Source organism: Argentina anserina, chromosome 5 (genome assembly GCF_933775445.1).
Source record: "Argentina anserina chromosome 5, drPotAnse1.1, whole genome shotgun sequence".
NCBI lineage: Eukaryota > Viridiplantae > Streptophyta > Magnoliopsida > Rosales > Rosaceae > Argentina > Argentina anserina.
In genome coordinates, this window is record NC_065876.1 from 22,781,272 (window position 1) to 22,793,478 (window position 12,207).

Consider the following 12,207-nt stretch of genomic DNA (forward strand, 5'->3'; position numbering starts at 1 on the left):
AGGTATGGCTCAGTGAGTGTGCGAATTATAATGGCTTAGAAATTTGCTACAAGATTTAGGTATTAAGCTTAAGTGTGCTATGCAGCTGTACTGTGATAACAAGGCAGCTATTGATATTTCACAGAATCCTGTGTAACATGATCGTACAAAACATGTGGAAGTTGATCGTCACTTTATAAAGGAGAAGCTAGACGCAAAAATCATCAGTTTTCTTTTTGTTTTTACAGAAGAGCAACTTGCCGATATGCTCACAAAAAGAGTGTCTAAGAAGGCCATTTATGATTCACTTAGCAAGTTAGGCATGATTGATGTGTATGCGCCAACTTGAGAAGGAGTGTTAGTGTGAATGGCTCCGTGAATCCGGGCGTGATTCACGAAAGGAATTAAGGGAAATTATTGTTAAAGTATATGATTATTTGATTATATATAGGTTATTAGTTTGTATAGATCGATCAAGAGTGAAATATACTTTCTATTGTATTCGCATTGGAATTGTTCTAATGGTATTTCCCTTAATTCTGATGAGTTCCTATTGGTTGATATTCTGTGAATCATTGGTTTCTCTAATGATGATGGTGATATGAATAGGTAGATAGCTACTTATTCATAGAAGCAAATATATATTAATCATGCTCAAACTTATTACAGATTGAACATTCGAGCGTCCATGTTGTTATTCTTTGAAGGGTGTATATATAAGACCTCACCTCTTTCCTAAATGCTTCCTTATCAAGTTAATTGCACAATATTTTGTCAAGAATTTGGTATTCTATATAAAGTAATTTCTTTTTCTACATCGCCTTGATTCAATTTGGGGTCTTTGATTATCGTAATCGAATTGGAATTATTCCTATGATATTATCATGTTCTAATTGACAAGCATCATCCGTTTGTCAAATTGGTATTCATAGAGTGCTCATTTGAGTATAACTTCCTTTTGTTGGTGATCTGTTCATTATTAGTAGTATCCGTATATCATATTTGATCATTGTTCTCTTCTCTCCTATCTATCATTTGTATAATCATTCTTTCCTCAAGTTCATACCATAAGAGATTTCTTGACTTCTTGTATACATATAAACTCTTCTTTTTAAAGACTGAAAAGTATTCATCTTCCGGATACTTTGACCTTGTTATAAAACTAGCTTTTGAATATCCTGTTGAAGCCATTTTAAAAGTACACAGCCAAACAAAGTTCTTACATACCCTAATTAATTATCCTTTCTACCATGTTAAATTACACCTTAATTATCTTTGCTGTCGATTAGTACTCCACCTATTTGTATTAAGCTTCTCATATTACAGTTGTATTCATCATGATATTTATACCCTATATTTTCTTCCTGACCTAAGCAAGTAACCAAAGCCCTTCTGTTTCTTTTATAAAACAAACAAAACTTGGTCACAACAAAGTATACTTTGGTTGGTATAAAAAAAAAGTATACTTTGGTTTTTACATTATTATAGTTCACCAAGTTGTGTCCAGGTTCTTGTACTTATAACTTAATGATAGTTTCAAGGACTCAAAAGAGTTCAATTCGATTCAGGTTCTTCTATTATTAGTCTCTAGTTGCTGCAATGAACTTCATTATTAGTACATGTATGTCTATTGGTCTCTCTATCATAATTTGTGATTTTTTTCTACACTCTGTGTCTCAACTGAATGTAGTAAACCTTTTCATCTATGATTTTTACTGAGAGCAAAGTTCCAGTTTGGAATATCATACCCTATATGATTCATGTACTATTCTCTTTTCGAAAGTTCCCAAATTCATTTGTATATCTACTGTATTGATTTGAACTGAACATGAAAGAGTTATATTCTAGCAATATGCCATCTTTCTAAAAGTTAGGGCTCGTCAACGAGCCGGGCCCGGTCCATGAGTAACGGGCCCGGCTTTAATAAATTTAAATAAGTCGCGGGCCGGGTCGGACCGGTTATTTTCAAAAATACGAAGATCCAAGCCCGCCCACCAAGTGCAGGCCTTGCGGGCTGGGCCGGGTCGGGCCTTGCGGGCTTTTATTAGAAAAATAATATAATATTCTAATTTAAGGGTTTGAAACAATGAAAGAATTATTAGAAAACATTCTAAAACAAAAGTCACAAATAAATTCTAGTTTCGAAATATTGTCGATCGACACCAATAGATGTGATCGATATATATATTTAGGGACCGTGTAAAAATTTCATCCAATTCGGACCTCGTTTAACCGTCGGAATTTTCGGTCAACTAAAAAAGAGGCGTTTTGACATATTTAAACCTCATTGACCGGGGCTTTGCCAAATAGATTTCTTCAGTTCGACCACGCACGATAGGTAACAAAAATTAGGTGATTTCAAATATTTAAACAAATTTCCACATTCGCATCTTGGTAATTGGTTCCCCCTTAGGGCATATTAGTGTTGTTTTTGGTTTACCGAAAATTCCGACGGTTAAACGAGGTCTGAATTGGATGAAATTTTTAAAATGATTATTAAATATAAATATTGATCACATCGGATGGTGTCGATCGATTCCGAGAAGTTTCCTTCATATAGTCGCTTCATAATGTGATAGTTTTATTATAAACCTAATATAAGGTTATAATACATTAATGGACACTTCGGCGATCGACAACTCAAATTCAAAATATGGTCGATCGACACCAGTAGATGTGATCGGTATATATATTTAGGGAACCCGTAAAAATTTCATCCGTTTTGGACATGGTTTGACCGTTCGTACCAACGGTCAACTAAAAAAGAGGCGTTTTGACATATTTAAACCTCATTGACCGGGGCTTTGCCAAAAAGATTTCTTCAGTTCGACCGTGCACGATAGGTAACAAAAATTAGGTGATTTCATATATACAAACGGCTTTCAGCATTCGCATATTTGTAATAGGTCCTCCCTTAGGGCATAATAGTGGTGTTTTCGATTTACCAAAAATTCTGACGGTCAAACGAAGTCCGAATTGGATGAAATTTTTACAGGGTCACTAAATATATATACCAATCACATCCGCTGGTATCGATCGATCCAGACAAGTTTCATTCATATAGTCACTTCATAATGCGTTAGTTTTAATATAAATCTAATATTAAAGGTTATGATACATTAGTAGACGTTTCGGCGATCAATAACTCTAGTTCGAAATATGATCGATTGACACCACTAAATGTGATCGGTATATATATTTAGGGAACCCGTAAAAATTTCGTCCGTTTTGGATATTGTTTGACCGTCCGTACCTACGGTTAACAAAGAAAAATGCGTTTTGACATATTAAAATCCTCATTGACCGGGGCTTTGCCAAATTGGTTTCCTTGGTGCGACCACACACAATCGTTGACAAAAATTAGGTGATTTCAGATATGCAAACGACTTTTGGTGTTCGCATTTTGGTAATGGGTCTTCACTTATGACATATTAGTGTTGTTTTCGGTTTACCGGAAATTTCGACGGTAAAACGAGTTCCGAATTGGATGAAATTTTTACAGGGTCACTAAATATATATACCGATCATATTTACTGGTGTCGATCAATCCCAAGAAGTTTCCTTAATATAGTTGCTTCATAATGCAATAGTTTTATTCGAAACCTAATAAAATATGTATGTATAATATTTTATTATTTGGTAGGCTTTTACGGGTCGGGCCTTGCGGGCTTTTGACGGGCTGGGCCTCACGGGCCTTGCGGGCTTTTGGCGGGCCGGGCCCACGGGCCGGCCGGCTTTCACACCTCTAATTTAAGCCCGACCCTCTACCCACGGAAGCGGGCTTTGACGGGCTTTCTCACGGGCCGGGCCGGGTAAAAGCCCGTCGGGCTTGCGGGCCTCCACATGCTTTTCGGGTCCGCGGCTAAATGATGAGGCCTACTAAAAGTGAGAACTTTGTACTTTATCGAAAGCCTTGAACTGTTCAGTTTGTCTTGGAAAGAAAAGGAAAGGTTTATTGACATGTAAAGACCCATTTGATTGAAATTGTTTTATTTGGTTAGGCCCAAGATTAACTAAAAAGGGATTGTGACTCCATAGGGTAAAGAGACCCAAAAACTGATCATGATCCGCTTGTACGGGGTGTGCTCGGTGGCCATAATGCGAGCAAAGGGCTCTAACCGGTGATATAAGGATTTCACTTGGATTTGAATTCGGAGATTTTGAATCATTGTTACAGGTTTTACTACAGAGAATTGGAAGGGTCTTTCTAATATATGAACTCAGCTTCTAAAGCAAAAAGACTCCGGGTCTTATTGCTATTTAGTTGGTTTTTAAACAAGTTATCTTTACTAGGAAATTGTTTGTCTATGAGAAAATTTGGTTTCAGCTCATGTTTCTCTATTTATCAGATCTTCATTGAATTATTTTTAGATGAATTATATATCTTATATGAGCTGAACTCGATGCTTATTACTAATTGTTCATGTCACTGTTTTATGTTCCTTTGGTTTCCAGCAGTAACCTTCAAATTGATTCCTCTTGTTTTCTTCTCATATGTTCCTTCATATTCCAAGTTAGAAATATTTACTTTTCCCTACTGAGCTTGTAAGCTCATCCCCTATGTCTTTTTCATTGTTTTCAGGTAAGCAAGTTAGTGAGATACCAGAGTTGTCGTAAGCATGCATTATGGGGTTCTGTTTGCTGTATATGTGTGTTGGACTTTGCTGCTCGTGTTTGTTAGTCTTGAGCTGCTGAAGACTAGTTATCCCTCCATCACTATTTTTGTTACTGTTTTGTAAAAAGAAAATAAGTTGTGTAGAGGTGAAGTGTTAACGTGGAGCCTTGGTGCTCTTCTTTGTGTTGTAAAACTTTGTCAGTAAAATGGCTCTTTTGAAGTTGTAAAAAATAATTACTCTACTCAAATTTTTAGTTTCTAGTTTTAAAATGCCACTTTAGTCATAACCAAATGTTAGGTTGTGACAGAACACTCGGATATGTATACTTTAGGCACTGTTTGTTGAGCACCTTGTCCATTTGGCGCCTGAGAAACAGCCTAGGCTTTCACCTCATTGAACGTTTGGTCCTCTTTTGTGTTTGGAGGTTCGATGGCAGCAGTAAATTTCTTTCCGACGAACGTGATTGCACATCAGACACCCATCGATGATACTCAGTTCCATGAGAATCTAGGATGTCGAACTATGTTCGTGTATTTTCAAGCATCTACAAGAAAAATATTTAAGATGTTAGTTTCGGATTAACGAAACAAGTTTGATTAAATAAACTATTTCAGAATGATTGTACGGGTCAAATCAATGCAAATTTGCTTCTATAACTGCCACAATCGAAATTTTCTTTTATTGTTTTTCCTTTTTTTTTCATATGTAGCTACACACAACGGATACAGATGGTATCGGCAACACTCCCAACCGCCCTTAAAACTTGATACCAGGGGAATCATATCTCTCTGTATCACCTGAGAAGCAGAAGAATCAGGTTGACAAGAAGAGAGAGTTTGAAAGTTCCCGATGCAAGACAAAATCCCATTAAAGTAAATTTCATTCTTTAATTTATAAATTTACCTTGATTTTGCAAAGCAAGTCTTGAATTTTCTTCTTCTTCTTCTTATGCTCCTCTTGTACGATAGCAATCTTAAAGCTTTGGTCTTCAAAGGTTAAGACCACCGAGAAGCGGCGACCAGAGGAGGCAGGGGGTTGGGAGGCCAGCGACGATAGGGCAAAGGTATGGCTAGCTAGGAAAAAAATCTAGGGTTTTAGATTTTTTTTTATTCCGGGTTCTAGGCCTATGATTTTCAGGGCTAGAGCTACATTCTTGATAACGTGAAACAGTAAAATGAATTCGAAAAAATAACAGTAATTATTTTGATAGACATATGACCTTATATATATGCAATTACATAAAAAATTCCGATGAATCATAGACATGGATAAGATAATATTATTTAAATAGTTAGGTTATACTAATTACGGAGATAATCCTCTTCAAGCAAAAATGACTTTTCTTATTCCTCCCTTTTTACACATGTAAGTATTCCATTTCTCAATGACTCGAACGATCCACGTTCCGCTATAAAGTTATAAACACGCTCATAAACTCGTCAAGAAAAAAGTAGTACACACAGCTCAACTCAATCATGGCTTCCTCTAGCTCTGCTCTGCCTCTGCGAACCATTTCTTCCTCCCCCTCCATGAAACTAGCCAACCCAAAATCACAAACTCACTCCCCATCATACTCACTCCTGCCGTTCAAGGTTCGAAACCCACCACCACCATCTTCTCTGAAGCTGAACTACTCGAGCTTTTCACTGTCCCAAAGATCATTCACTTGCAAAAGCCAGAGCAGCCCATCATCGGAGTCTGGAAGATCAAGTAAGTACAGTTTACCACCAGTTTGAGTTTTTCTTTGACCAGTTGGTGATCGGCCCTTTTGGTTTTCTATTTGATACTTCTCTGCAGCCAAAGTTCAGGAACTTAATGTTTATGAGATCAATGAGAGGGATCGTGGAAGCCCTGCTATTCTGAAATTGAGTCAAAAACCTGTCAACTCCCTAGGCGATCTCGTCCCCTTCAGTAACAAAGTAAGTTCTTCTACCTTTACTTTGGTTAACTGTAGAAATTTTTTATTCTCTGTGATGTAGAGAAATGTTACTCATGGTTGACTATGTTTTGGGGGTAAATTTTTAATCTTTATTTACTGGTTACTAAGTTGTTCAATGTTGATTTACACTTTCGTACTTATTTTGTCAAATTTTGTCAATATGGTCACCATGGTCGAATTTGGTCAACATAGCTCACGACAAGCAACATCATGTCCAATTATTGTCTGAATTCTATCTACTGTTTGTTCTTCAATAGCTGTATTATCTTGCTCAAACTTTTCATGTAATACTTATCAATATGTTTCTTACTTTTTGTTTTTGTTTTACATGTGTCAATAGCTGTATTATATTGTGATATATGTCTTAGAATACAGTTTTCTGCTTCCAGTGTTTATTGATTGAAGTGTGTATGATGATTAATACAAACTTTGCTCCAAAGTTGCTCTTTTTAAGGGTTAGGCAGTATTCTATGTCCCTGCACTCATGGGATTCTTACAAAAACAAAATATGAAAGTAATCCTGAATTATTTGCTCCATTTATATAACATTCATGTGCTGACTGTTGTTCTGTGTCTCAATTATTAGTTGTACAGTGGGGACCTGCAAAAGAGAATTGGAATAACTGCTGGAATATGCATTCTGATTGAAAACAAACCAGAAAAGAAAGGGGATCGCTATGAGGCCATCTACAGCTTCTACTTCGGGGACTACGGTCACATTGCAGTTCAGGGATCCTATCTAACCTATGAGGACACTTATCTTGCTGTGACCGGAGGGTCTGGAATCTTCGAGGGTGCTTATGGTCAGGTGAAGCTTCAGCAGCTTGTTTTCCCCTTCAAGCTTTTCTACACATTTTACCTTAAGGGCATTAAGGAGGACCTTCCCAATGAGCTTCTTGGAAAGCCGGTGGAGCCCCACCCAGGTGTTGAGCCTAGCTCAGCTGCCAAGGCCTGTGAGCCTCATGCCACCATTGCCAATTACACCAACTGAGATTGTGATGAATTTTCAGACCAAGAATAAAGATGGTGATGAGAATTAATAATGAGGTGATGATGGTTGGTATCTTTAAGATTACCGTAATTTGTCTTTTTTTCAGTGTTGCTTTCAGGGTTTTCTTTGGGCATCTCTTTTGTTTCTCTAGTGGGTTTTGACTTTTGGGTAGTGACTATTCCTGTAGGAGGATGAGCATGTGAAGCATATGGGCCAAATGATAATAATATCACTGATATGCTTAACCATATTCCATTGTCAGTTTCTTGTTGCTGGAACAAGCTAGAAATATCCAAATTGAGTCATTCGGTCATTAACCCATTATATTTATGAATGCGGTCCCATTGGAATGCTACCATGGTTGCTCAACATATGCAGGCAGAAGTAGTACTCCTGTCACATATGACTTGGAGAATTCAGAATTGTATCCGAACTATATTGCCCATTCATCTGAACCGAGCAAGGGTTGCTCTGGCAAAGAGGAAAACCGGAATACAACTTTTTTGCTTAAACCAGTGTGATCTTGCTTGCAAACTCTAGAGCTTACCTTTTTATCTTGGAAAATCATATTAATGATATCATTAAGCTGCATATCTGCTCAATCCTTAATCTGTATCTTCTGGAAATTGACAGCAATTCTGAACTTAACTCCTGAAATATGGTGTTCCATACAAAATGTATGAAAAGTAAGTAAGTAGACTTGTCACAAGTTATCCTAGAGAAAGTAGGAAATCAAGTAATATCACTTTGAGTACAACATGGATGAATCATCTATTTAGTACTGCATAAGAAATCCATTATTTGATCAACAAGAATGACTTACAACTGAAGCATTAGGATTCTTCGATACAAGTCTAAGGCTATTAAGGAAACCTTGTGGGAGCTTGAACTATTACAGGGTATCCTTGCTATGCAAAATGCATTACTTGTCAACTATCAAATTCACACCAGATCTCAACCTTATGGAATACGGACATACCACATAATCGGATGGATTTGGCGAGGCCAGAACACAATCGCAGAGTTCTTCGCAGTAGTATATAAAATTCGAAGGCCTATGAAGCAGGTTATATATGTTGATTTCGACATGTAACTTATAGACTGAGCTGATGAAACTTACAAAATGTACGAGAAATATTCAATTTAATAATTTCCAGAGCATAGCTTTAATTTTTTTTTATCAACTCTTCATTCAAATAGAACTAGCCAGCTAGAAAGAAGGCCGGAAATGGACATGATAGGACAAAGCTTTGGCAAGGCAAAGAAGAGAAGATCAATGGAAGACCAACATATATTAAAATTGGTCTCTGATATGTTATGACCAATATAGCTTTTACAGTGTAGTGGCTTACATTTGTATGTGGTGCTACTATCAACTATTTTGCTGGTAAGTGGATAGGTAGTCAAGAAACATCCAAGAACAGTCAGGACTGCTGCAAAAGATGTTTCTCAACCACTAAATATGCCTAAATCGTTTGCACAGCAGCACAGACAATTTACTTCAGTATGAAGAATAAAAGGAATATCTTATTAGTTATTGGAATTCCGTGTATAGAGAAGAGCTATCAAATTCTGCAACAAAAATAACAAAATTGCAACTCAGAAATCCAAGAAGTTAATGGTGAGGCAACAAATAGTGGGACAGAAATTGCAACCCTAAAGTATATGTACCAATATAATTTTGCAGTATTGAAGGTTGTAGTAGTTATTTTGTGCATTTGTTCATGACTTTGGAGTAGCGGTTCGTCTGCCAAAACTGGAACAAAAATGACCAACACATTTAAATGCAATAAAAGACGTGTTAAATCGAGTATTACTGGTATACTGTTTGGGACTTGGGAGTTATGTAACATTATATCAGCAGGGAACTAGAAGATGAAAAAGAAAGTTGTCACAAAAGATTTCCTAACTAAGGGCAAATCAGTAGGCGGATCTCCAATCCATTATGTTCAGGCCTAAATTAAAAGAAAGGAAGAAGTTATACGGATGAAGATATATATAACAGGCTTCAATTCAATAATGCAACTGAAAATTTCATGAATCCAAACAAAATAGCTTGCAACTCAGTAATGCAAAATCAAGCATTTCAAAAAGTCACTGTTGTTTACTAGAAAAGAACAGAAAGACGAAATGAGCATGGCACAACTCAATAAGTTGAGACCAGATGGAAAACTGGAAATTCATGAAAATAGGAACCAATTATTTTACAGTGACTTCAAAAACTTGAATATAGCACATCGAGGTAAGTATTTTACAGTGACTTCAGTTCATGCAAACAACATAACAAGATAGATAATAGGGCGTGAATGCTGAACGAATGCAAGTATCAAATATTTTCCAAAAATCAAAATGAAGAGAATGAAATCTACAAAATAAAAGAAAAGGAGCAACTCCACGGATTATTTCTCAAAAAAAAAAAAAAATAGAAAGAGCATCTTCACGAATTAATAGCAGTCTTCTTAACCTACACCCTATCTGATCATCTAATTTACTCATGAAACGTAAAAAGATAGATAGATAGATTGATTAGAAAAGGTGTATTACCTGCCAAACTTGGTTTAATCCCAACTGAATTGTACAGTAAAATAAATGGATTTCAAATAGAGTATAGATCCAAATAAACTTCATTGATTTGAATTTTCTGCTAGTCTCATGACTCCCATCATCTCCAGTCTAACTTTACGGATCATATTCAAACTCTGGAAGACCCAATTTAACAAAGTAGGGAATTGTGAAGAACTCACCAGAGCTTGCTACAGTTGTTGCTGGGCTATGAGTACCCAACCTGGAAATTATGTAGAGGATGAATAGTCAGAAAGCTCAAAAGTACCAGTGATGATCAATCTGGCCTAGCCACATCTATACTGATATTTTTTTCCTGGAGCCGTTGCCATCTTGATTCTAACAATACATGAAGAGGAAAGCATAGTTTGCATTAATTCAAGATATAGAAAAGAAATGTATATTGGGTTTCTCCCAGGAATCGAATCTGGTTTTGATTATCACATAGCATTAAAGCACATCCAACAGCAAAACATTTGCAGTCACCAAAGGATCAAACAAAATTGAGAATACAAACCAAACGAAAGAATAATAAAAAAGAATACTAAATTGAACATAAAAGAACAAATAAGAAAAAGTTTGGAATACCAATAGCACCAAAGATTCTAATCTTGGTAACTCAGCATGTTAAACTGCAATTAAATTACTTCTCCTTCCATTTTTTTTTCTAGCTATGTAGCACCGACACCGACACCGCGACAACGACACGGCGCGACACGGAAAATCTTAAAAAATATATTAATGTGTTAATACACGGCGTCAACACAGCAATTTATATATAATTTAATATATATTAATGTGTTAATATATATATATATATATATATATTAATGTTCTTCTGCTACTATTTAGAAATAGCCAGATCATCATACTCCCTTACCACGACTGGTCCAAGCCCATTGTACACATCTTTCCACAGCTTCCTCTGTTATGCAATGTTCACAAATCGCATGGCATCCAACTCCATCCTCGAGTAAGTGATTTTGTTGTTATTGGCTCAAGCGCTGCCAGCTTGAATCACAGGGAGAGTGTTCTTCTCATGTTTCAACCCATTTGCCAGCTTCTCTTTCCTTCTTTGGTTTCTTGCCTTCTTCCCATTCACTTCTTGCTTTGTTGCACTCATTTGTGGACCAGATTGAGCATGATCTAGAAAACCCATTGGCATAGTTTCAATCAAAACAGACTCATTAATCACTCCAACTTTCAATGCAGTGACCTTTTCCCCTGCCATAGCTTCAACTTGCACGAACAATTGCTTCTTCTTCACATCTAGCAGATTCTCAGCAGCCAAACCTTTCTTAGGTTCTTGAATTCCAGAGAGACCCACTTCAATTCCCACAACAGAATCACAGATAAGGCTTTCTTTTGCGTCGTCCTCTTATTTGAAGCAAAACAAAAGAAAAGTTGCGAGGTGGGAACTGAGTTTTAAAGTTTAGGGCTTAGGTTTTTTTTTAAAAAAATTGAAAATGCTGATATAGCGTGTCAGAAACAGTAGGTGGCGTGTCGGACCGTGTCAAAAAAGTCAACATTTTTTGACACCGTGTCGGGGCGTGTCGGCGTGTCAGACAGTGTCGGACACTCCGACACTTTAGCCTTTAAAGTGTCGGTGCTACATAGGTTTCCAGTGACTGAGACTAATATAGACAATATTTTCCATTACCTTTTATCTGTAGCTCATTGAAATCATTTAACCAAACGTTAAAGAGACAGATCAATAAAACTAACAACACAGCAAGCTAAGCCGACTGGTTACCTGATCATTGCAAAGTTTGATGTACCTCCAAAATAAAAATAGAAAATGATAGATGGAAATGAGTCGAAACTAGCTTCTCAATTTGATAACCGTTTCAAACACGTAACATCAGGGTATCAGGGTTTGCAGGATAAAGGAATCAAGTGGCAGAATAATCATGTGGACCACTTGCCGCATAGAATTGAAACAATGGAAACATTCCGGCAGATGCTATCACACACGATGGTTGGGGTGGCTGCTTTGCTTAATGAAAAACCTGTTTAGTTGGTGACGTGTTTGAATAGAAGGACCCTTTATCACTTTTACATTTTGCTGTAAGTTTTGTTTTACACCCTTCTAAAATAGCATTGTTTAGGATTGGAAACAC

The 12,207-nt window shown here is 36.7% G+C and overlaps 1 protein-coding gene across 2 annotated transcripts; it reads left to right on the forward strand.

Moving 5' to 3' along the window:
- The first annotated feature begins 6,038 nt into the window (after positions 1-6,038).
- On the forward strand, positions 6,039-7,786 carry LOC126793329 (allene oxide cyclase, chloroplastic-like). Of its 2 annotated transcripts, XR_007672048.1 has the most exons (4): positions 6,039-6,305; positions 6,393-6,514; positions 7,121-7,581; positions 7,713-7,786. XR_007672048.1 is itself a non-coding variant. In XM_050519818.1 (3 exons), the coding sequence occupies exons 1-3, from the start codon at positions 6,071-6,073 to the stop codon at positions 7,523-7,525; spliced, it is 762 nt and encodes a 253-aa protein (XP_050375775.1). In that variant the 5' UTR covers positions 6,039-6,070; the 3' UTR covers positions 7,526-7,786. The 2 variants fall into 2 exon arrangements, 1 of the variants encoding a protein (XP_050375775.1); XM_050519818.1 differs by having other exon boundaries at positions 7,121-7,786.
- Positions 7,787-12,207: the final 4,421 nt, after the last annotated feature.

Coding starts and splice junctions, on each gene's coding strand:
- LOC126793329 (XM_050519818.1), top strand. CDS start 6,071: ATGGCTTCCTCTAGCTCTGCTCTGCCTCTGCGAACCATTTCTTCCTCC. Junction 6,306..6,392: donor ATCGGAGTCTGGAAGATCAA/GTAAGTACAGTT, acceptor ACTTCTCTGCAG/CCAAAGTTCAGGAACTTAAT. Junction 6,515..7,120: donor TCGTCCCCTTCAGTAACAAA/GTAAGTTCTTCT, acceptor CTCAATTATTAG/TTGTACAGTGGGGACCTGCA.